General features: G+C 35.1%; 1 protein-coding gene across 6 annotated transcripts in view; it reads right to left on the reverse strand.

The window, feature by feature from the left end:
- LOC130894253 (RNA-binding protein Pasilla) overlaps positions 1-27,199 on the reverse strand; it is a 70,147-nt gene that overhangs the window by 37,491 nt on the left and 5,457 nt on the right. For 4 of the 6 annotated variants that reach the window (XM_057800936.1, XM_057800932.1, XM_057800935.1 and 1 more), the window contains exon 3: positions 10,422-10,454. The exons of the other annotated variants lie outside the window; for them this stretch is intronic. In XM_057800936.1, the coding sequence (XP_057656919.1) occupies positions 10,422-10,454 (33 nt within the window). The remainder of the gene's footprint in view (positions 1-10,421; positions 10,455-27,199) is intronic. 6 annotated transcript variants of the gene reach the window in all.

A 27,199-nucleotide genomic window follows, 5' to 3' on the forward strand; every position in this document is an offset into this window, starting at 1 on the left:
AAGACTAAAATAATTATCGAGGAATAACTATTTAGTAAAGCGATGGAAATGATGGAAAAAATATTGGAAAAAAGGATCCGAGAGCGGATTTTTAATGGGAAGAAGCTCTCAAGATCATGTAGTTAATATAAAACAGAAATAGCAACACAAGAATAAATTGTACGCGGTCTTCTTAGACTTAAGCTTAAGCTCTTACAAGAAAACATTGAAGTGTTAAACACAAGAATAATAGACATGGAAATGAAAATAAACAAGAATAAAAAGCAATGGTGAGACCAAGTTAAATATAAGAATCGATTCAGAAGCTCCGGAACAAATTAAACATAACCAATACCTAGGAAAAACGTTAGACTAAAACGGTAAACAATCTGCAGAATTGCACAAAACCAATAAACTATTATTAGTACGCCATGAACATTAAATTCATAAATAAAAAAGTAAAAATGTCGTCGCACACTCGGCGCGAGAGATTAAAACCTCCTCGGTATATCGAAGCTCAGGGGGAACGGAAAAACTTACGGAATTATCGAGGATTTTGATATAACGAGGTTCGATTTATTGAGGTGATTTCTGACTTCGATATATGTAATATAGAAAAAATGTGCCTGTTTTATTAAAATATTGTGCATATTCAACAAAACAATTTACGCCAATTAACATTGCTTACGATTGCTATTTTATGAATATTTAAATGACAAACATAAAAAAAAACAGTTAGAAATAAAATAATTACGTATTTAGATTGAGAACAATCCTTGGTCATTATTTAACAATAAAACAATTGACCTGAAAATCAGATACGTATTGAATGTGTGCAAAAAAATTAAGCTGAGCTTTGAAAAAAATCGGAAATTGTAGTTTTTCTACCTGAAAACGACACTTTGTCCAATGCATCATCCAATACTCCAATAGATTGGATTGCCCGATCACTAATTACAATTTTCTTTTGCAAGAATTTCCGCCAGATGGTAATAGCACATCGAGCATCGCGAAGTGTGGGGTCTGCATCCGGTATCTCGACCCGGCTGTCCACATTGTCCTCGATGTCATCTTCTGCGTCTGTGGAAACGGATGTGATGATGTCTGCATCGCTTAACTCATCGCATATAGCCTGATCATCGTCAAAACTTTCAAATTCCTTGAAAGTGAGCTCTTCGATGTTTAAGCTCTTTGTTTCATCTACATTAAGAGGTGTGCATCAACAGCAACACCATCCTCTTCAATTGTTCCTTTACGATCTTGATATTTCCGTTTAAACCCGCAATTCTTGAAACAGTTCTGAATGGTTTTTTCTGTCACATTTTTCTACGCCTTCGAAGCCATCCCCATGGCATCGAGCAAGTTAATTTTAAAGTTTTTTATCATACCTTGATCAAGAGGCTGTAGTTTGGATGTGATGTTCAGAGGTAGGAACTAAATTTTTATGTTTTTGAGTTTGGGAAGATCCCCATGTGCTGTACAATTGTCTATTGTCCTTGTCTAGGTCCGTTAACCGTTTGCCAAAAATGTGAGGTTTAATCCAAGATCTTTGGTTTGATGTGTAGTCCATTGGTAGGCTTTTAACCCCTTTAAAACATCGAGGGTTTTTTGCTTTTCCAAACAAGTATTGTAACTCTCTACTTGCTATTTTTTCCGCCATGACCCAAATCCCCTTTGAATGCTAAGGTTTTGTCCGGTAAGCACTTATAATGAAGTCCAGTTTCGTCTGCGTTAAATATATCTTCAGGATTGTACCCTTTTGTTGATTCAAAAAGTTTTTCACTCCACTGTATACGCACATTATCGTCTACACTTGCACTTTCCCTGGTCATTTTTTAAAAACAATTTTATTCCTTTTCTTTGGTATACCAAGTTCTTTAGCGAATTTTGTTACTTTTTCCTGTAAAGTTGGACCACTTATCGATAAGCTTTTGTCGCGACACTTCTTCACAACACACTCGTCGATGTCTTGGAACTCGGGCCCTTTAATCCTCTTTCATGACGAACAAGCTTGATTTTCATAAATCTCCCTATTTTTCGGAATTGAAACAAACTGGAAACAAATGTAGTTACTTGAGAAAAATGGCCGTTCTGAGAAAGACAATGCTCCTCAGAACGGTGTGTTCAGGTTAAACGCTTTGTATTTTTCAACTGGGCTTCGATATGTAGAGGTTTTGGTAGGAATCTTGGAAAATTCGATATATCAAGGTTTTCTAAACCAATCCTTTGATTTATCAGGGAATTCGCTATATCGAGGTTCGACTTAATTAACAAAAAAAAAAAAAAAATTAACAATAATTTCATTTTTTTAATAATTTCCTATTATAATTTGATGTTGATCGATATCTTATGATGTTTATTGACGTCGATTGTTGACGATTCACGTCAATTCATGTCATTTGACTAATGGCATCACATATTTTGATTAGTTTTATTGATTTTTTCTGAATAATGCCCAAAATTTCTTTGGTTTCGGCACATTTACAGCTATACAGGAATTAAATTAAAAAGATCCCAGCTCGCTACATGTTTCCTGTAAAGATATATCGCTGCCGGGGTCGGATTAAGATTTATAAGGCCCGGAGCTAAAATAATGACGGGGCCCCCTTAAGGAATTCGAAAACTCGGAAAAATTCACAAAATAATATCAATACGTTATATTTGTGGTATCAACACATCAAAAAATACAGAATGATTCCCAAATGATGGGGCCCTCTTGGACCTGGGGCCCGGGGCTATTGCCCACCCCAAGCCCCTAGCTTAATCCGGCCCTGATCGCTGCTACAAATAGACGGACGGAATTTATTTGTAGAAAATGCGGTTTAGAAAAAGTATCTGGAGACACCAAACTAAGAATATTCAAAAGACTATTTGAGAAGATATAAAATAAAAAAAATGATATAAGATACAACCTATGGGAAGATTTGCAACAGAACTAGAACGATCTGTTAAAAGAATATGGAAAGCGAAAACTGAAAAAGGTTATATTGGATTATGGAGGAATAAATTGGAAAGAAGTCAAGGACCTAGTTTTTATAAACTATTTATCAAATCATTTATTCAAATATTATAATGATTTATCAGATTTAAACGACCCTAGTTTGTAACTTATTGTAATGTTACTAACTCGTCCAGGAAATAAACCGCGAAGCCGGTCCTGTTCGGTTATAATACAAGTCTAAAATTTCGCGAATACGCCGGTTCCTTTTGATATTTGTTTTTATCATAGCGGCAATTTATCAATGTTTGTTTATTTTCCAGAATTATTGAGAAATTTATTTTGGGTATATATATATATATATATATATATATATATATATATATATATACGAGTTTTTTTATGAGCTGAGAGGTTGATTTATAATAAAAAATCATGATAGTAATAGTGGAAAAGTAACCGGTGGATTTAAATAAATTAGAAAAGTAGTGAAAAGTTGATTATATAAGTAGTGATAAGTATTAATTAGGTAAGTCTAGTATAAGTGTTTAAATAAATTAAGTAATTACAATATAAATTTACCCCACCGTTGAAAAACAGTTTAAATAAATTAGGAAATAATAACAGCATTACAATCATTTCTAAATCTGTCCTTAATGTTGATTTCTGTGGAAGAAAGTGAAAATAAATATATTTGACTAAATAATTGATTTTGATTGATTTAGATCGTGATTTAAATCAAGTTTTAAACAAAAAATCATCTATTCATGCCAACCCTAGATACAACAGGGTCTTTAAGTAAATACGAAAAGCAAAGAAAAAAAATCCATTACATGGATTGTATAGAATTATTTCCGGAAATAATTATCATTATAAATATATTACGATAATACGAAAGAAATTACAAAATATTTAAGGTAATTTTCAATAACGACGCAACGTTAAATAATTACACGTAATAATTCTTTGACGTCACTAACTGGTTTTCTATTATTATACTTTTAAATTGCCCATGATATTCAACAATGTATCAACATTGGATCTTTCGTAAATTGACCTAGAAACACTTTACAAACTTAAAACAATCTAAGTGATTTGATATGTAAAGAATTTATAGTGAGTTGATGATAAATAATGTACGTACGGTTGAATTTTTAGCCTAACATAAAGGGTTTTCCAATAAGAGGTGTTATTTTGAACAGCCCGCTATTTCGGTAAATGTCACTTTTGAAGCCGTCATTATTTGACATTTGACAAGTAGAAACTACGCCATTAATGAAAATGGAACGATACGCGCTTCAACAACCCAATGAAATTATTAAAATTCACTATAAAAATGGTGAAAGTTTGGCGGAGACGGTTCGTAAAACTAAAACAATTTTGGGTCGACGTGAAGCACCTTCTCGGAGCGCAATACAGAAATTGGAGGAAAAATTTGAACTGTTGGGACAAGTTAGTGATGTGAAGAATAAAACCCGTGCACGTCGCTCAAGTGTTGAAGAAAACCCAGGTTTGTCCATTCCTCGTCGTTCTTTGGAATTAGCCATTCCACAGTATTTTGCATAAAGACTTGGGTCTTAAGGCCTATAAAGTTCAGAACTCAAGCCGGCCGATCATCAACAACGTCGAGTCTTTGCTGATTGGGTCCTTGAAATGCATGAAAATCATCTTAACTGATGAGGCCCATTTCCGCCTTGGAGGTACGTCAATAAACAAAATTGTCGAATCTGGGGCTCGGAAAACCCGGAGTTATTGTTGAAAATCCTCTCCATCCTCAACGCGCGACTGTTTGGTGCGGTTTATGGTCTGGCGGTGTCATTGGACCTTACTTTTTCGAAAATGAGGCTGGAGCAACAGTTACGGTGAATGGATTGCGCTATCGAGAGATGATTAATGATTTTTTATGGCTGGAATTGGATGGTATTGATTTGGACAACGTTTACTTTCAACAAGACGGCGCTACGTGCCACACAGGCAACGAAACCATCGATCACAATTGGCCTCCGGGATCTTGTGATTTAACACCTTGCGACTTTTTCCTTTGGGGCCAACAAAGAAAGATAAGGTCTACGCCAACAGTCCACCATCGATTCAAGACCTCAAAGATGGAATTCGTGAGGCTATCGTGGACACAGGGCAGCCGCTTTGCAATTTGGTTACGGAAAATTTCATGAAAAGGATATGGTCCTGTAAGCGCAGTCGTGGCGGCCATTTGGCTCATGCTGTGTTCCATTATTAACGGCATACCTTCCTCTTTATAATGAAATAAACATGCGATCATTTATCTCAAAAAATGGCATTTTTCTTTGAATATCAAAATAACACCTCTTATTGGAAAACCCTCTAGAACTGTGATAATTTTTCAATAACTTCGCCCTTCATTTTCACACACTTTTCAGAACGTCTGACTAAAACTTTTGAACTGTTTTGAACAGTTTTGTGAATACCTCCTCTGGACGCCAGAAATAATGACTTTTGAATCGGGTAAATTCATTTGGAAATAAAACCATCGTCACATACCATCTCCGGATATATCAGAGTTTATAGTTGCGATTAATACGAACAAAAAAAAAATATTAATGTACAATAAGGAGAAAAATACCTAAATGTTAGATAGCGTGTTGTTAGGAAGGATTAAATCGACCAAAAGGGATTGAATAGAATGAAAAAAAAAACATAGATATGTACGCCAAACAATATTTTTGAGAAATAGTACAAGAAATATTTTTTTGAGACATCCTGTATATATATATACGATATGATTTTGACTCTACAACGATCAAAATTTGCAATTTTATACAGATTGTCACGAATTTAATCGTCAGAATGCGTTTATTTTCTTTTAAAAACAAAACTGATGCGGAATCAGTCAAAATTTCAATTCATTTGATTGAAATAGTCGAAAGGAGTCAGATCACAGCTATGTGGTGGGTGTTCAATCTATGTGAAATATTCGCGTACAATCCATCCAATGCTTCCAACTGGTATGATCGCATCGTTTGGTCGTAGTGCGCATGTCATTCGACGGAATTTTTGCTTCCAACGTAGGCAATGGTCAAGTCAAAGGAGTACCCGACATTGGTACGAAGTTGTAACCAACACTTGTGGTATAACGACCTCTCGCGCGAGAATGCTACGTGTTTTGTGTAAGAAAAACCAAAATTGCCATCACTTTTTGCCACGCTTTCATTTCTGTAAGTGAACTTAAGTAAAGTTCCAAACTTCGTCCCAATTGTCAGCCGTACGTTGGAACGTGAATGTTGACGCATCGTATAGTACCGGCTTTAGAAAGCTAAGCAGTGTGCAATGGAGTTCGAGGCCGGAATTTTGAATAGAAACGAAAATCTACCAGAACAAATTTGGAATTAATAGTGGACTGAATCGAAAATGACCCGCGTACATATTGACTAAAAATTCAGAATTAAAAAAATGTTGAATAAATCGAATAAAATCATGTTTAGAAAACTTAACCTCAAAATATGTATCGTTGATATTCTATTCACATTTATAATCACCAGAATCGGTTTCGAAATATCGACAATAACACCAACTTTTTATGGAATCCTTTAGCGCTATGAAGAGCTTGCACCGAATCGAAGTATGAGACGTAAAAAACAGATGGAGCGCAGTGGTTTATTTATTTACGAAATATTTTTTTCAGTCTATACAATTTGAGCAAACAATTTTATTTTTGACACGCACAAAAATCGCCATAAATTTAATCAGATTATATCCACTATGCAATAAAAGTAGATTGTTTATCAAAGGGGTTAGATACGAGGTTAGTCCCAGAAGTACCTGAACTGACCTAGAGCTGGCGGTAATTGCTTCAAAAGTACGTTGTTTAGTATTTGTTTGGCAGCCATCGATAGTGAATTTGTAAACATAGAACAAATTGGTCATCATTAGTCCAACCGATACGAAAGTTGAACTAGATTCTACTCTGAGTGGGGCTCCTTCGTTATCAACAGTGAAATATTGGGTAACGGAGTTTAAACGAGGCCGTACGACCAAATTTAGAAGTTGGTTGCTGCGTTTGTTCACAATGGAACAAAAACGGCGTCGTGAAGATATTTCCATCGAATTTTTGCGCCGAATCATAACCATGAATGAAACGTGGATCCATCACTTCACCCCAATACAAAAGACCAATCAAAGCAATGGACTGAAAATGCAGAACCGGCTCCAAAGAGGGCAAAGACCGTTCCACCTGCAGGAAAGTTCATGGCGTCGGTTTTTTGAAATGCGCGTGGAATAATTTTCATTGTCTATCTTGAAAATGCAAGAAACTATCGACGGCGAGTATTATGAGGACTTATTGCAACGAAATCAAACCAAAACGGCCGCATTTGGTCAATCTGCTTTACACCATTATCGTTTTGTCTTACTTCCATTCAATAAAGGAAAAAACTATTAATAATTTACTTAATTATCGTATAAATTCTACTCATATTAATCAAGGTTTTTTTTTTTTTGATGACGAAAATTTTTATACGGGATAAATTTGTTTTGTGCCACGGCCATCAAACTATCATTGAAATTATTAGGCTCGTGATTATAGAGGACAAGTCAAGACATTTATTAAGTTATGAGTGACCTTCAATAAGATACATTAAAATGAAAAATATTCATCAAAGCTAGATTCCAGCAAATAATTATATCATCATAATCAAGTTATTATACCGAGTGTATAAACAAAAATTATTTGTTTGAGATATATTGCAAAGTATTTATCTAATAACTTTGGACCTAGCTGGTATAAAATTTTCTACAATGTGGTCCAAAAATTTCTATACAAATGTACAACTTTTTTATAATAAATTTCAAGTAAAAAGTCAATTTAATTAGCAACTGAAGTGACTGAAAATAAAGGTCAAAGTGAACCAATGAATCGGCTGATTTGAGTGACATTTGGTTGGTAATAACCAGATTTCTTCACCTGCGCATGATTTTGATCAAGATTTAAGTCGTGCATTGCTCATTGTTTTGCGCAATGCTTTTGCATAATTATTTGGGAAGCATTCATGGCAAAGCGTTGCCTAATTGTTTCGAAAAATTGCGCATTTTTCGTGAGAATTGAACAAAAATTTTTATGTTTATCGATAATTTCAGACTTTTCTGGAAACTTTGCGTAAAATCTGGACCTTCCTGAAATATAAGAACGATTTCTGTATGGATCTTTATTGAAAATTGTCCCAGAAAATTATGGATTACATCTCAAAATATCTGAACCTTTTTGGGTATTTTTAACAGATGGATATTTTTGGGAAATATGAGTGGTTCCTCTAAATTTGAATAAGTGTTTGAGCAATTCTATAGAGTTCAGACAGATTTGTTGGAATTCGATTAGTTTTGGTAGCCGTCTTGAAAATTCGAGCGATTTTTCTGAAGTTCTATTTTTTTTATCGTAAATTTCGGGCTTTTCTGGAAACTTTGCGTAAAATTTGGACCTTCCTGAAATATAAGAACTGATATATTCCCAGAAAATTGTGGATTTTCCTGCAATATTCAAAACCATATCTTCAAAGTTCAGAGCTTTTATGGAGAATTCAAATAATTTCTCGAAAATTCCACGTTTTTCTGGAACATTTGAGAGAAAATTCTGGATGCTCTAGATGTTAGATTTTTTGAGATAATCGACAAACTGAAAATTCTACGTTTTCTGGAAAATTTGCGCAAATTCTAGACCTTTCTGAAATATTGGAGCGATATATATAAATAATTAGATTTTAATGAAACATTTTTATAATATTGAAACGTTTTGTCCAAATCTTTCGATTTTTATGGAACATTTTTATGAATGAATCTTTATGAGATATTCGAAGGATCTTATGGAAATCCTCCAATTTTCCCGTGAAATTTGATTAACTTTCTCGAAAATTCAACGTCTTTCTGGGAAATTAGAGCCAATTCCGTAGTTTTTTTTTTTGAAATATTCGAGCCATTTAAAAGTTCTCAATCTTAATGAGAAATTCGAGTAATTTCTTAACATTTTTTTTATATTTCTAGGAAATTCAAGACAATAACTTTTCGAGACCTATTAAAAAAGTTCTTGGAAACATTCTGGATCCCACTTGAAAGTTCAATCCAATTTTCAACACTTCAAATTACATTCGAAAACACAGGTTCCAATAGAAAGCTATTATCGAGTCTAGAAAATTAGATTCACACCAAATATAATAATCAAGAATATAACATTATCTAGTGGATAATGTTTCCGGGTTAATAAATATATGATGTAACATAGATATCACATGACTGATTTCATTTTAACGACGACCTTCGAAACGGTTCAGCGGTTGGTTTAATTTACACACCTACTCGTATAATATTCCAACATAATTTGTTAACATGAACTGCGTTAGAAATTTTGTGTTAACATTCTGAATTTGATGATAAAAGTTGTGAATTGCAGCATCGGCTTTAATTTATTAACTAGTCCAGTAAGAGATCTTTACTCGCGGAAAAAAATCGATTGAAGGTTATGACCCTATTGATTAATTGGATATTTTCTTGCTTAGCAGTTTTTAAAAGTTGACTGATAGTCAGTGCAGTGGCATCAGCAATTAGCAGATTTCGTTCCATAGACAGATCAATTTCCATAAAGCAATCACGTAGCTGATTTGCCATTGTTAAACCTTCACTGATATTTTCCAAATGAAATGTCACGTTTCCAATGCTTGTTGAAGCCTCTCTTCAATGGACTGCGAATTTAACATTTCCTCAAGTCGGTTTCAGTCAAATCTTGATATTGTGATTCGAGCAACTTCTGAATGTCACTTGATTCTAACTTGTTCGAACCCATCTCGTCCTATTCCTGAAAGGAGCTCCAAACTATTCATTAGTCTGGCGATTTTGGGTTATAACCATATCAACATGACCCTTCACAAGTAACGACCTTTGACTGACAGGACATTTGAATCAGTTTCAAGTTAGAAGCATGAACTTTTTTGTGATCGTCAATCAGAACCCGAGAAAGCAAACTTAGCAACAGCTCTTTGATTCTCTGAAGGAAGCTCAAAAACAACTCACTGTCAATTGTCACTCGACGGTCTAGGAGATCAAGATCTGGAATTCAACATTCTCGTACATTGTTTGACAATTGATTGGCATCCACAACGAGATTTGCCATAAATACACATCTCTCCATTTTTAAACACAACCCATACCGTCATATTTGCGAGCTGTACCATCAACATTTTAACCGATTAGAAAACAAAACACCGCAGCTGAATTTCGTTCATTGAAAAGAAAAACCAGCAACGTTGATATTACAGATGGCACTGAACTGGACAAAAGCTATTCCGGTTATTGGGCAGTGCTAGTAATTAAAAAAATTATAGTAATACAAATTTCTAACATGCGTATAAAACATGCCTTAGGACAGATTTAAAAAAATGAATGTTATGTACACAGAATCGTCGTGAATTCAATCAAACCGAAAAATGACATTCATGCAAATTAGATGATTCGAAATGTCAAAAAAAAAAAATATCATATTCACCTGAAGCTGTTCTTTCCTCATCAGAACCTCCATCTGAAATACAAACCAAATTTCTCAATGCAAGTTATCAATACCCAACTAAAATTTTTGAATAATATTTTTAGACATACATACACAACAAATACATTTTAAAAAATCGATGTTTTCTGCCACGATTGTAATTATGGATTGGTCAACAAAATGATTTATTCAATTAACATAATCAAGTACAAGATTCCTTACCTCAGCAATTTTAATAGTACTTCAGGAAGAAATATTTGTGTCAGTAACCTCAGTAAAAAGATATGTGCCAAATATTACGCAAAGTATTCAACATTTTCATACATTGAAAATCAAGGCAGCAATCAGTTACCGTATGCTAGCGGTATTTGGGTGCTAAGATACTTGGAACAAACAGAAGTAAAGTCGGTGTCTATAAAATAAGCAGGACTTTGAGCCTCTTCTAAAGATAAAGTATCGGAGCTCCGAAAGGTACACTCATAGAGCGCTTTTTTGTCCGATCCACTTGAAGGATACTTTTAACAACTTTTGCAATTGCAATTAATTGAACTCAAGTTAGCCGCGAAGTAAAAGATTTAGGAGCGCTGGTCTTTGTGGGAATATGTGGCATGTGGAACTGTAGTGCGCTTTGCGGGCAGTAGTTTCCCTATTCCTGATCTAGATGTAAAAAACCCTTAAATACTTATTTACGACACCAGTTGCCGACATAATAACTGAGGACGATTTCCACATTTTCGCTATACCATATCTGTTTAATTTCAAATACCACATCCGCGTATTTGGTCAGTTTTTCCTGGTATTAGTGTTCGGTATGACTACTTCGACGAGAAGGACTGAATTGATTCCCCTATCAACCACCACGATGTCAGGTCTGTCTATCGGTGATAATAAACCTATCGTAGTCCAAAATTTTCATTTTCGAGCACCTTCTGCCGCCGGTACTTATGATATTGTGTATACGAGGGAATACCCAAAAATTAACCGAAATATCATTGCCATTTTGGAACTTTTGTAGTACTAATTTCTGCCACTCGTCGCCAGTACAGTGCCGCGCGGGCCGTTGACTTGCCACGTTCTGTTTGTCACTAGTGACCGTTTTTGCTAGTGCTGTTTCACTGCTGCTTCGTTTTTTTATGATGGCAAATTCAAGTGAACAACGTGCCGCTGTGAAATTTTATTTTCTACTCGGTAAAAACGCTGCTGAAACTGCTTTAATGTTGAAAACTGCTTACAAAGATGGGGAAAACTCAAATGTATGAGTGGTTTGATCGATTTAAAAATGGCGAATGTCGATTGATGACAAACCTGGACTGGTTCTTCCACCATGACAACGCACCTACACACTCAGCCATCACTTTTAGCCAGTTTTTGGTTAAAAATAACCGCCCCACGCACCTTAATCGCCTGACCTGGCTCCGTGCGACTTTTTCTTGTTTCCACGCAATGAAAAGGGGCACGAAACGACGGCGATTTGAAAACCTTGAAGACATCATGAAAAAAACGAGACAGGAGCTTACAGCCATTTCTAAATATGAGTTCAAACAATGTTTCGAACAGTGGAAGCACCGCTGTATCACTTGTAATGGAGAGTATTTTGAAGGGGATAAGGTTGTTTTGTAAATATTTGTAAATATATAGCATTTAAAAAATAATTCCGGTTATTTTTGGGTACCCCCTCGTAAGTATTGAAAGGACAGAAATGAAATTTTTGGCCAGTTTCTGGTGGATAATGTCGTATACTTGATTATGACGGTGTAGATAGTCAGTATTAGCTAACACACTACAAGCAGACGTTATATATCGAATGGTCTCTGATGTTTGTATCGGATTGAGTATCCGTATTCTTAATAACATTTTTCATGTGGTTATTAGTGTTAAAAACTTGATCCTTGATAGCCCTCATGAAGCCTTCGGTCTCTGGAAATAGATTTCCGCTAGTAAGCCATCTGTTTGAAGCTTCTTAGTCAACATGCGGCTGGTTGAGTTCATGATGATTGTTCCAACTTCTCGATGTCTAAGTAATCCTTATCCGCCTTGGATTTCTGATTTTCTCTGGAAGAATTCACGTAGTTTCATTAGCGGGGTATTGTTATTTTTATTGTGGATGACTTTGGATGATGGATCGTCATCATTGTTCGTACAAACCACTAATACCTCTAGGTCTGTTTTCGTTCACTTCAGGATTCCAAATGAGTACGTTAAAACATGTTTATTGCCTTGACTTTATGAATGATTTTACTCATTTAATGAATTGATCCTGATTCTAGCTTTTGCCTCGTCTGCTGAAATCCCAGTTATTTGTAGGTTTCCCCGCTTTCCATTGCCTATATGATATCTCCGTTGGGTAGTTGCATATTTTCGGTTATGACCCTGCCTTTCGCGATGTTTAGGATCTTGCACTTAGACATTCCAAACTCCAAATGTATATAACCGATGTGTTATATCCAAAAGGTGATTAATTTGATGCTTATTTGCTACGTATAGCTTGATATCGTCCATATAAAGAAAAAATTTTTTTACTAAATTCATTTGGTTAGGTTAGATAATTTAAATTTTCATTTTAATGGATAATTTATAATTAAACGCTAATAAAATAAAATACCTTTATCTATAAATGCTGTATCCTGCATAATTATATAATATATTTTTATCTGTAACGTGATAATTATATTTGAAAGATAAATCCTGATTTCGATAATAACTACCATATAATCTGAAAGGATATGTATACACAATTATAATTTAGACCAAAAAAAAAAAAATAAATAAATGGTTACTTTATCTAATGGCGGATCCACACAACAAAATGTACTAAAACAACTACGTAACGAAATAACATTAGGAAAACAACGATACAAACCAAGAAAAATATAGAAAAGATTCGAGACCAGCATACAAAAAAAATCGATGGTTAAATTGCGAAAGCTGGAAATCGATTTGTTGAAATTTTATAGGAGGAAGAAAAATTGATTAAATCTTTCAATTCAGTTACTTGAAAAACATTGAAAACTGCAATGTGGCGTTAAGAATTTCAGTTTTTCGAAACTTTATCACTTTTTGTACAAGTTATAAGTGAAGATGTGAACAACACCACAACAGGAAGCTCAATGCATGTCATGGTTCATAGAGACGAAATCAGATACACAGGTTCAACGGAACAAAATTCCAAAGAAACCCACCATCCAGACCCTCCCTCCGTGCATGGCACACAAGCTTCATGAGCACCGGATCAGTATTGCATAAAAGTGGAGCCGGACAACTCAGCACAAGTCCAGAAAATGTGGAGCGAATACGGCAAACATTCCAGCACAATTCGTCAGGCTTCAAGGCAACTCCAAATGCCTACAACCACAATCCACAGGGGGTTCTTCATAAACAGTTGCGTCTGTATGTCTATAAAGTACAGTTGCTGCAGGCACTGTTACCAACAGATCGACCAAAACGTATGGAATTTGCCTTAGACATGTTACATTGATCATGATAAAGATTTCTTGAAAAAGGTGTGTACGAATTTGGGGTTCTGTAACCCCACATGCAGTAGTCGAGCTTCAACGAGACAGCCCAAAGGTTAATGTGTGGTGTGGTGTCTTCTTCATAGAAACTACAGTTACTGGCTGCGTGTCAAAACTTTGCTCTTTGTCAGTTGGAAGAATTACAACCGATTGTTTACTTCCAACAGGATGGTGCACCACTACACAGCTTGAAAGCAGTTCGGGAACACCTCAACGAAACTTTTCCCCAGCCGATAGATTGGACGGGATGGCCCAATTCCATGGCCACCAAGGTCTCCTCGACTTTTGGTATCTTGAGTCAGATTTTTATTAATATAATCCAGAATGATTGAGGTAAACGCATTGGCAGTCACTCCACCAGCACCTTCATGCCAGATGTAACAGTCTGCTACACCATTAACCAAGTTATAAAACGTAAAATTGTGTACAGTCAACTTCATTTTATAATACGACGCAGAAACTCGCAATCTCGGTGCCGTTAATACAGCTTGTACGTCCATGGTAAATATTAATTTAGATGAATTGGTTTTAGCGAGTTCTCTTTGAGTTTCTTTCTCAGCTCGAGCCAAATTTTTTCTTGCGATATACGTTTGATATTCATCTTCTTTGATGGTTTCCACAGAGTATCCAGGGCACGTATCGCATTGGTATTTCCTTCATCCCCTTGTCTGTTCTTATTTAATAAGACCACAGACCTACCCACAGACATCGACTTGAACGAGAAAGACATTTCAAGATGGATAAACGAATTGGGTTTACATCTGATGTTATAAAAATTGATGCTCGTTTCCCCAACATTTCCAATGAACAAGACCTAATAGTTAGTTAGTTAAAAATTTGGAAAACAAGGCCTGGAATAGGTCGAAGAAAAGCCGTGTGATAAGAAAGACAAGGTCCTCCATAAACTGTATAGAAAATTGAACAACTATTGAGTGATATTGTTTTAAAAAAACTCAGTACCAAACACAATAGAATTCAATTTATCCCTACAAGATATTCTTCAACTAATATACATAGTTTCTCGGAAATTACCTCTCCATTTATTATTATCCGTCTTTGTATTCTATCCAATACTCCATTTCGACAGTTTCCCGAAGGAAATTAATTTCCATACCCTAAAGATTTAGATTGTCCGTCTCATTTTAATGAATGGCGTTTATAATACCTACCGCCAGTCCTGATTGTCTGACATCTTTATATAATTGTTTACCCGTATACCCGACTATATTTAGAATTCAATTGAAAGGAAATTCTCCCAACGGCACCGCTAAAATAGTTTAGAACTACAGTAATTTGATTTGTAAAGGCTCAATTATACCTACCGCGTAGTAACCCCAACCCTTATCATCAACTACCTGACCAAAATAAAAATCATCATACTTTGATCAAAATCCCCTGTTTACCACGACCGTGAAGACTCAACATAGACCTTATTAACTTAGTTTGTCCATTTTGAAACTTAAATATTGGTCTCAAGTCTCTTTCACTTTTTTTTGTTTTATAAATCTCAAAAATGTAATAAAATAATTCGATACTATATTCACGAGGTGTGGCTATTAAGAAACGACACTAGCTCGTTCAAATTCGATGTCTATCGTTTCTGTAGACAAACCAGTGTAGCCGTTGCCTTCGTTTGTATAGGCGTTGTGTAATTTCACATGAAACTGCAACTGAAGCTCATAATTTACATAAACAGGTGTATGACAGTGAATGTATGTCGTGTGTACGTGTTTTTGAGCATTTCCAAGATTGCCGTTTGAGTCGCCATTCCACATCAAAAACGGATGAAAATATGGAAAAAAACTGTAATCTTGTTCGACTTGACAGGTAATGTAGTTGCCTCATTCCACGCTCTCCATCAAGGGGTTTCTAGCCAAGTACGACCCACCTTATTCGTCGGATCTTGCACCATGCGACTCTACCTCTTTCCTAAGATCAAATCTGCATTAGAATGAACAAGATTTGAGTCTATTGAAGATGTGAAAGAAAAAGCGGCGCTCGTTCCGAAAAAACCGACAGAAAAAGATTCCTTCGGCATAGAGTAGAGGTGTATATTGAATGTCTCCTTCTTTCTTCCGTAATAGGTCTACCGCCTGTGATATTTTCATGCACAATTGTTTTTTCCAGTCGAGATAGTCATATTATACTGTTTTCCTGTGAATATATTGATTCATCGTGTTTCAGGGCCTTATTATACTAGCGGATTGCAAGCGTCTTTAAAGCAGAGCGAGCGCGCAACGATCACGCCACGCATGCACAACGAATTCATTGCGAATAGCAGCGTGGACGCCATCTTGTACTGTGTACTTATTTAATGTTAAACACGCGACGAAAACGTTGCATTTCTGCCACGCGTCCGCGTCTCTTCTAAAAAACATTACACTTCTCACACTTAGGTGGTAGCCCTGGCTAAAATTAATGAATTGCACTTGCAAATTAGTTGACCATCCATTGTATTTACTGGATTTATCCCCCCGCGACTCTTTGCTGCTTCCTAACCTTAAAGTTTCACTTGCAAGAAAAAGATTTTCATCAGACGTAAACATTTTGAAGAGAAAGGCGACAATCATCATTTAGAAGGGAAAATGTCGAGTCATCTATCAACTTGTTTGGTTTAATTTTGGAATAAATTCTATATCTACCGATGTATTATTATGTAATAGCATGTGTTCGTCCCCAGAGAGAAATTCGTGCCATCGTTCTGGGTATATAGTTTATATAAAGTGGCTACATCCTCTTTTTGTTATAATAGTACTTCAGTTATTGTGTAAACTGTGATATTCAGTGATAAAAACAGTTAATGGCAGATTCGTGATTACAAAAAAACTGTAAGACATCAAGTGGCTACAATTTAAATAATAAAAAGAATATTAGAACCGTTGTTAACTCTCATACTTTTATTATATCTGATAGACGTTTTGATACCAAAGTCACCATCTTCAGAAACGTTAAATAGTACATTCAGATTCACTGACAAATAAATTAATTTTTTAAGACTTGCATACGAGGTATGGCTATTAAATAACGAGTCTTCTTTGGTGAGGACCTTTCCGTCGACTCAAATCGGGTCCCTTTCAAGACAGATTTTATCTTCGGAAACAAAAAAAAGTCGCACCTTGCCAAATCTGGTGAGTACAACGGGTGTTCGAGCTCTGCTTCACAGGTAGCGCGTTATGGGCAGGTGCGTTGTCCTAGTGCAAAATCGGGCCGTGTTTTACGAACTCGTTGTCGCAGTGTTGCCAAAACCGACAAATAGTAAGTCTGGGTGACAGACTGACCCTCTAAAACCCATCCAGTCATCACGATACTGTCTATAACAACGATCAACATTGCTTTGAATTTTGATTTGCTCTTTCGGCCATCACTGAAACGCTAACACCTTTAAAAAACACTCGCACCCAGTCGGAGTTTTTTTCAATTTAACGAGAAATTTGCTACTGCACAAATACCCCACCCGTCCATGGCGCTCTCTAAGCGCGCAGTCTCGTTATTTAATAGCCAGATCTCGTATACATAGTCTATTTTTAGAATGAAAGAGTAACAAAATTATGAAGCATTGGTAATCCATAGGCGTATCACTTTAAGTAGACGGATAAAAATTTTTTTCAAGGTTTTCCTCCAGTATTTTCGTATGAAATAATATTTGTATAAATATAGATAATATATCGGGTGTACATTTATATTTTTACCTAATTAACCTGCTTACAACTCAGTCAGGGTAATCCTATTAACTCGAATCACGACAAAAACTTTATTTCGAAAATATGTTTATAAGCAACAAGTTTGAGCATTTAACAATGTTCGAGGGTTGTTCGGGCAATAAATTTTTGCTTATTATATATTGAGTTGGCATTGTTGTGGCCCGTTGTACACCACTTTTGGCCAATCGACTAACCGCGGTCCATCTATTGGAGTGATTAGTAATTTTTTTTCCTTGGTATTCAAGCCAATCGCTTCGGTAGATGACTTCATCAAATTTTGAATCGTATTTCTTTCGTTTCGGATTTGAATTCTTAGGAATAATCGTTGATTTGGTTTCAGTACACATTCTTGAACCACCTTGGTAAGCCTTTTGATGCTTTCAACTCATTTTTATTAAAAATCCATTTTAAATTTATAAACTTAATTCGTCCCTTAAACTTTACTGAGCTTTTGGTAGAAAATGCGTTCAAAATCACGGAATAGAGCATCACATAGTGCCTAATTGAATAAATGTAAACGAAAGTCACTCTTAGGCCGAATACACACGAATCACCTCAAAAGAATCTCATTTCTGACGCAAATCTCTAACCAGTTTGTAATGAGTAACAACCTGGAATGGGGAACTACACACGGGGCAACTGGTTGCCAACCAGTCGATAACGCGTTGGTAACCGGTTTAAAGAAACTCGACCTGTTGAATCGCTGGCAACTTGTTTTCACGACAACACGAGTTTTTCTCTTCAACTGGTTACATTTTTTTTTTGTTTCTTGGAACTATATTGGCTATTTTTTATGTACAAAGCAATCACAAGAGAGTACACTCGACTGATTCCAGTGGTGCCTGCCTTGGTAGCTGATTCTATAGGCTTGTAATCTTCCAAAGAAAGGAGTCCCGATAAATTGACGTTCTAGGCTTGACGGAGTAGAGGTCGACCACGAAAGACGTGGAGTGACAATCTAGAGCTAGTATGAGGAAAAGTATCCAAGAAAAAATAGGCCTATTATGGAAGAAAGAAGAAGAAGAAAAAGAAAACAAAATTTTTAACCAAATCTTTTTCTATTGTTCTCTATAGCTTATGGTTATAGTCCGGGAGCCGGTAACTTTAGGACTAAAATTTCTCCACCATGCCGGAAACTATTTTTATTTATTTTATTCGTATTTATGTAATTTTTGAAAATATCTTGGTATGTGCGCTCAAAACCTGTCGGGAAAATCCAAAAAATCCAAAAAATGAATGAAATAAAAAGAGTTTCCGGCATGATGTTGAAATTTTAGCCCTCAACGCACACTTCAAATAGATATGTCACACCCTTCCGGCAAGAAAAAGTGGTTTGCGTGATTTTTTTCTAAAAGCCAATAAAATTTACAGTCGAATACATAAAAAAATTAATATCCGCGATGACGGTAAAACATTTTTTTTTAAATTTTTTCACATTTTATCGGCAATAGGAATCCGCGCATACCGAGCGTAATTTATTCCTATACTTATGTTTTATTTATTTGAATAAAAATTTTTTGATTCCGCTATGACATGACTTTCAGTGTTACCGGCTCCCCGCCTATTATAAAAGACCAAAAAAGGACCGGACACTTGTATTAGTACAGGTAAATTCACGAAAAAATTAGATTATTCTAATTAATATTTGAAATGACCGTAAAAGTTTTGCATTTTTAGAAATTAGCTTTTATTAATCTATCTTATATTGCCCTTGAAAACGACCTTAATAACAAACAATTGAAAAAAAAACATCATCGAACTTGGTACAAACACAAAATTCTTTTGCGTGACTCAACTCATGACGATGATGAAATCTTTGTAATTATCACTCCGCGAGGTTAATACATAATAAAATCCTGTTCGTTGTGTGCAGGGCCGGATTAAGCTAGTGGCTTGGGGGGCTATAGCCCCCAGCCTCGAGTCCAAGAAGGCCCCATCATTGATATCAAAAACGAAAATTGTATTTGTTTTTTAAACGTGTAATTAACGGGAAAGCGTACGCGTTAAATTAAGGATGCTAATCCGAATTCCTTAAAGGGACTCCGTCATTATTTTAGATCCGGGCCTAATAAATCTTAATCCGGCCCTGGGTGCGTGCGGACGAATTTGTATTGTATGTTTAAAATAAACAAAATTATTTAGGTACAAGGTTGCGGAATTCATTGGCGTACTATTTTAAATGATAAAATTAGAATTAATGCGTTTAAAATTAACAGGTATTCGCGACAAATCCAGATAGAAGCGTCGAAAGAAATTAGATCTCGAAAATAACTTTATTATGATTAATGTTTATAATAAACCGCCAACAAAATTAGTCAGATAACATTTGTCAACAGAAATTTAAACTTTTTTTGTCACACGAAAACTTGGAGCAAATTTTGAATATACTACGGCCACCAAACAATAATATATTGACGCATCAGGTTTCTTTGTGACATCAAGACATACATTTTTAAGAAAAGTACAAAAACCACTAAGTCTGTTTCTTAATTTACTATCCAACAGTAATCTCCTAGCATTACTAGGAAAGGAAATGTCCTGATGAAATCCTTCGCCTTGTTCGTCACTCGTAGCACCCAAATTCTCGAGTAAGAAATCGAGGATATGTATTTTTGACGACATATTACATCCCAAAGCTTTCTATGAAATTATAAGTCTATTTTTAACAGCATTCATAAAACATTTCCAGGCGATTTTTTCCAATAAATATTCCCTTTTTAATTATTGACACGCTGAGTTTGGAAAAGTTCTCTTTCATTGCCATTTTGAGGTCTAGATTCCACATTTTTTTTATCAGGCCGAGCTCTATGTGCAACTAAGCAACGTTGGTAAAAGTATGCCTTCAGAGTTCACTAAAAGATCATTTTCAACATTCTTCTACCCTGGAGTAGGTGATCCACGCTTGGGCCGTACTTTCTTTGTGACTTTTTCGGTTTCTGCTATCCCATTTGCAAATGAAACAGCAATATTTTGTGTAACCAAACTGTAGCTCAAGCAAATGAGCAATGGCTTCAAAATCTCCACAAATTTCCCAAACACGTTCACTGCATTAAATTTTTTCAAGAAGGAACTTCCTGTTCTCGTAAGTTTCTTTTATATCAGAACCGCGGACCACAAACACTGGATGTTTCGGTTGATTAGCAACATTGCTTTCGAAATCGTTCTTGGTGAGTCAATGACTAATCGCCAGTGACTTGGATCATATTCAAAATTCATAAAGTAAGTTTTCATTTTATCGTCACGAAATTTTCGTAACAGGAACAAATAAATTCCAGTCGTTTAATGTGGACCCCAAAAGCTCAACTTGTTCTTTAGACAAATACAAATCACGAACTAAATCTTTGAAATCACGTTGTATCAATTATTAATGAGGTTTTTTTGAAATTAACGGTTCATAACTTGAATCACTCTCTTTAGATACCTTATCGGGTTGACTAAGCACAGAATCCTGGATTTTTGATTGATTTGGAGGCTTTGGCGCAGGCAGCTCGGCACTATGTAGGATTGGTCTGTTGGCCGATGACAAGTTTGTGTACCGGACAGTGTGTTTGGATTTGGTTGTGACGCCTTTGTTTGAATCAAACAAACACTCACATGATTTTTTGGTTCCGTTCAAATCATTGGTATACCAAAAGACTAATGTCTAAATTTTTGTTTAGCCCAACCTAATAGGAATCCTACACACGTTCCTATGTGTAACCCAGGATTTATCTTTGTGATGCACAGGAAAACGCAAATAGTCGAAATTTTGCCATTTTGAGATTTTTATACCTTTTGACTCAGTTATTTTTTGCTCTATAAGATGAGATTTGTCCTCCTATTTCCTATAAATATGTTATGGCATATACTCCGGTCAATTTAGACATTCGATGTTACATAAATTCCCATCAAGCTGAAAATCAGTCATTTCCGTGTATGAAAAAATTTTTATTCAAGGTCAAAGGTAAATAAAATGAGTTTTTCGCAATTTTCAGAAGAACGGTGAGTTTTATCATAAAAATACCTTTGACGAAAATTGCAGATCATAAAATTATCTACAAAAAACGTATCAATACTTTTTTTCCTACAAACCACTATTTCTGAGATATAATGATTCAACAAGTTGTAAAAATTGTATTTTTGTATTTAATGGTTTAACCAATATATTTTCACCAGTAAACTTTTCTTACAATATTGAAATGAACCGAGACTTTTGAGTATTTGTAAAAAATTTATGTTGATTGATTGGAACTGTCATAAGTTCATGAAATAAATTATCAATTGACGAATATGTTGCTAAAGTTCTGTATCTCAGAAACGGTGGCACGTAGAAAAAAAATATTGTTAAGTTTTTTGTAGATAATTTTATGATCTACAATTTTTGTCTGAGGTATTTTTATGATAAAACTCACCGTATTACTGTTAATCACGAAAAACTCATTTTGTTTACCTTTCACCTTGAATAGAATTTTTTCCCTACACGGAAATGATGGGGAATGTTTAAATTTTATTTTCTATTGTATTCTAAACAATTTTACTTGATGGGAATTTATGTAGCTTCACTCTTATTTTTTGGTCCAATTTGACCGGACTAATATGTAATCACTAGGTAAGAAAGTAGGAGAAGCAGATGGAGCTTACGAGTGTAAAAGGGGGGACAAAACAGAAGCTTAAGAAGATCATAAACAAACAGTCATTGATGGTAGATGTTTCGAACAAAGTTCTTTCTGCGTATTTCAATTTTAAGATATTTACATCAAATTATGAGTTGTTAGACAAAGTATCTGCAGTGAAGAAATTATTTATGGCGGTAGAAACCAAGTCCCGCAATTCTGATGGTGTAAATTCAGGTTCTGTACCCGACATTCCACTTACAGTATGACTTTTGTTTTTGATTTAAGCAAATTTTTAAATTTAAATAAAACCTGCTTTCCATTTACATCCAAAGGAGTTAAGATACTCAGTTATGTGGATATTTTATACTCAAATAATGACGTCAGTGCTCAGAGGAACACGTAATATGGTTTAATATTCTCTGAATACATCAATAGTTCAATACTTGTGTACTTATTTGCTTATTTTGATGACAAAATCTGATAGCGTGACCTAACCTCACTTTTAATTTGATGTAACAACAATCACTAAAAAGCAAGGTCTCAATATTGTGCAGATTTCGGGGAAAAACTCAGTTAGGTCTCACTTGTGATACTGAAAAGGTGCTGAGTTACACATCACAGGTGAGAATAATTTGAGTGTAAATGGAAAGCAGCTAATATTTCCAAAATCAACTGTCAGACACGAATCAGTACTACCAACTACTACTAGAATAGAAGTTCGGGCACGACGTCCACACCGAAAACGAAGCCGACCGGGTTATTTCTACCTACATTATAATTTCAACACCTAGACTGGTGACTTCGTTGAAAAGTACTTTTTAGAAGTTTTTTTAAAGTGTCCTTGAAGTATTAGTGTTTTCAAAATGATTACCAACTATGACGTCGCTATGTCAGCCATGGCGGTGGTGATACTCGCTTCAAATTAGCCCCCAAAAAGACGTCAAAGAAGATTTTGGATTTTCAGTCGGAGGTTTAATTGTAACTTAAGCCGCTCGGCAAGTCCCCACTCTATATTTTTGTTCGGCTCGGTTTCCTTTGATCTGTACTTCATACTTTATGCGGGTTGGGATCGGCACGGCACGGGCCGGCACTTTCTAACCCGGCAAAGCCCGCCCGGCCTACCCCGGCATGGTGTGGACCCTGCTTTAGATCAAATCTTTCGTTATAGAAATATTTTTTCTTGGTATAGAGCCAGTTCGAGAGATGTCGCTAGGATCGAACTTTGTCATCAAATTTTTATACAGAGTGGCAGATCTATCGAGCATATAATCTTAGCTACCAGCTACGTTAGTTACGGTGAAGTTTTATAAATGTAGTTAAATTCATTTTTAGATATGTTTCATTTTATCGAAATATTGGTAGGTATTTGAAACCATAAAAGATTCCCATGCGAAAGAAAAAAACAAATCACGCGAGTCAATACCATTCAAATTAATTTCATTAATCTGTCTAATATATAATATTGAACGTGGGATGGTAATTAAGTTTTTTCTCAATATTTATACAGCATCCTTCATTTATTGTTTACCACATCTGCAATCGACATTGGAGTAACGCAAATTGGAGATTATTCAGCATCGGATGATCATTTTCAATAACAGAATTCTATGATAAAACCAGTCACATTATTAGTCGAGGTCAATAGATTTGGAACTGGTTGAACGCATTAATAATACGAGGGCGGTTCAAAGGGAGAATCACTTTTCAATGTTCATTAGTTTCTAGTACTCGAAACATTTCGTACCCTTTTTATTCTACAGTACTCGGTGCTCGCGATTCCTACAGTTGAAGATTAAAAAGTATAAGTACCTAGATAGCGATGCCTCGAATACAAGAAATCTCGGTAATTATAGCTTGTCGCTTGAACTTTCTTGTCTTGTTGCTTATTTTGTTCGGAGATGAATCGCTCAAGTGTAGCCAGTCAGTTCATATACAATCCCCGACCAAATTATTCGACGCACTGTATTTTTTAAATAATTTTATGTTTCTTAAGCGTTTTTATGCCGTAATTGTACAGAAGCCAGGCAAGGCTCTCGAAAAAATTTGCATAAGTCCGGCAATGCTCATAAGCTTGGCAATGCTGTCGAAAAAGATTAAAACGGAGCATGTTCGTGCTACAGACAGTTGTATCAGTGTCATGATAACACGTGTTTGTCTAATAGAAGCGTTTTCAGATACAAGTTCACGCTTCAAGAAAGTGTTTTAAATGTTATGTCATGACTGCGTACGAGCGCGGATTACGAAACTACGTTTCAACAATAATTACCGAACCCGCTGCTATCAAATCGTTCAACAATGTGGAAGAAGTACCAGAAATTTTTAAAAACGGGCTCTGTTACCGACGAAAATATGGAAACAGTGGCGCTGGTGCTAGTTGAACAACCGAACTACTCCAACTTCTTTACGACGAAGGCTGAAACGCATGCACTATCGAGTTTACCGTCCGAGTCTCTTCCACGATTGGAATTTTCCGAGTAGTTCCATCTTGAACGGTATAACTGCGTGTACTGGAACGACCAGAATTCTCAAGTCTTCATTTAACAAGAATTTAACCTGCCTGAGGTGTGTGCATGTGTCTGTACTTTTTGAGGATCAAGTGACTGTTCAAAGATTAACGTGGCTAACTGGACAAAGATCCTACACTAGCGAACATCCGTCATTTTATGCAGGATGGAGCTTCGGCGCACTACGCGTTATATGTGCGCGTTAATGTTCGTTTTGGACAATGGATAGGCAGAGGAGGATTCGTTGAGTGGCCCGCACGGTCATGTGACCTGACACCCTGTGATTTCATCCTGTGGGGCCTTCTCAAAGACTGTGTTTTTGCAACACTTTTCGATTTCCGAACTACAATTGAAGAAGACTTTGAAACTCTTCGCAGACAGCTTGACATGCCACACTACTGTTGGTTTAATCCACGTCGAAAATCATCGCACGAAAATGTACGCGATTCAATTCCATTTTTTGACCAAAATTAATGTTTCAAGTATCTATGAACCATTCAAATAGCACTCGTATGTTCACCGATAAAAAGGTCAAACTTAGTTGATTTTATACTTTCGCGGTCCTCTCGTTTTTAGTCTCTAGAAAATCGAAAAATCATCCGATTTCGATGAATTAAAAAAAATTAAAACGTAAATTGGTTTCAGGGCTTTAAATGTTCATGAAAATGCACACATTCACGTATAATTGTCGATAACTTTTTGCCAAATAATCAAATGAAGTTGTTATATTTTTTTTCATAATCTACACAAAAAAACGAACAAATTTAGAAAAAAATTTATACAAAAATGTTGATTCATCATGTTTTTACAATTAAAAATAATAATTTTTCTTGAAATTGACCTTTCCTCACATATAATCGTTTGTACATTTTTTATTAAGTAAACATTGAGGTTAAATGAACAAAAACATTCTTAAAATCACTCATCATAATCAAGGGTACAATATTAAAAATTAACTTTGAAAAATTGAAAATTTTCACTAAGGTATCTAAATCAAAGTTGACTGCTGATTGTGTTTGAAAAGCAAACCAAATGTGAAAATTTCTTCTGAATTTTTAGCACCCCCCCTAGCCTAACCAATATTTTTTTCATAAATCCGCCGTAAAAACGAAGATTGAAAAAAAAAATTCATCGAAATCGGATGATTTTTCGATTTTCTAGAACCAAAAAACGAGGGTACCGCGAAATTATAAATTTACCAAACTTTATTATGACAATGACAGATTTGACATATCCACATATCGAAATTTGAGTAGCAATCCTGTTAGTAATCATAATTCATTTTACGGTGAATAAGGCGAATGATTATTATAAAAAAAGATTATAAAGGATAAAAAAAGAAACATTTTGATTCAACCCACCATTCGGAAAGGCACAAAATATCGATATATGAAACTATCGATATTTCTTCAAAAATTAATCGATAAATATCGTCGATATTTTTGAAATCTTGAAATATCGATATTCGATATTAATTTTTGAGTATCGAATTCGATATTTTTTTAAGAAAACTTTTATTTTACTATATACTAATTTCATATTTCACTTACTGTTTTAATATTTTACCTGTCCTCATATTTAATTAATTAATTATTTACATCGCGCAAGCTTTGATATTGTGTTATGTTACTTGTGTATGTGTGTGTGTAGTGTACAGTAAAATGGCGGCTAGCGACATTTTACTTTTCGATGTGTAATTGTCATTTTTTTATTTATAATATCTACAGTGTGGAATTTTTTTTACTAAAGATGGGAACAATCAACGTGTTTCTTGCAATTTATGTGGCAACACATACGAAACATGTGGAAATACGACAATTTTAGCGACGCATTCAAAAACAAAACATTATAATGCAAATGACAACAAATTCAAGATCACTAAAATCTGGAAATTGAACTAAGGATCCTATATCAGTAGATAGATAAATAGATATAATTTATAATACTTTATTTAAATAATAAATAGAACTGACGAAAATAAAAAATCCATTAATGTTTTTTATTTTTAAATACTCAACGCTCTGAAATAAAAATATCGATAAATCGATATTTTTTACGCTGCATACATCGATATTCTTTGAATATATCGATACGATATTTATCGATTGATTTATGAAACGTTATTTGCTTATCAGTTTACGTATATCAGTATAGAATTCTCCTTCTTTATATATCGTTTCCGTATCGATGATATTGACAGAATTTGGGTAAGAATGTGAGTGATATTTTAGTAATTTTTTCTCCCTCCCCGTATATAAGTATCTTGTTCAATACGTTCTTAATTATTATTTCATATATTCCATATAATGTTATACAAACTCGATGTAAAAGTTAAAAGCAGTGTCGCTGTTCGTTGTCGTTCTGTGTTTACGTAATACTATATATAATCTAAAGTCATTCAAGGTCTCGTTAGACAACGCGTTCGAAACGACGAACTAGGTTAAGAACGCAGAAATAAAAGGAGAA

Source organism: Diorhabda carinulata, chromosome 5 (assembly GCF_026250575.1).
Source record: "Diorhabda carinulata isolate Delta chromosome 5, icDioCari1.1, whole genome shotgun sequence".
Taxonomy (NCBI): Eukaryota; Metazoa; Arthropoda; class Insecta; order Coleoptera; family Chrysomelidae; genus Diorhabda; species Diorhabda carinulata.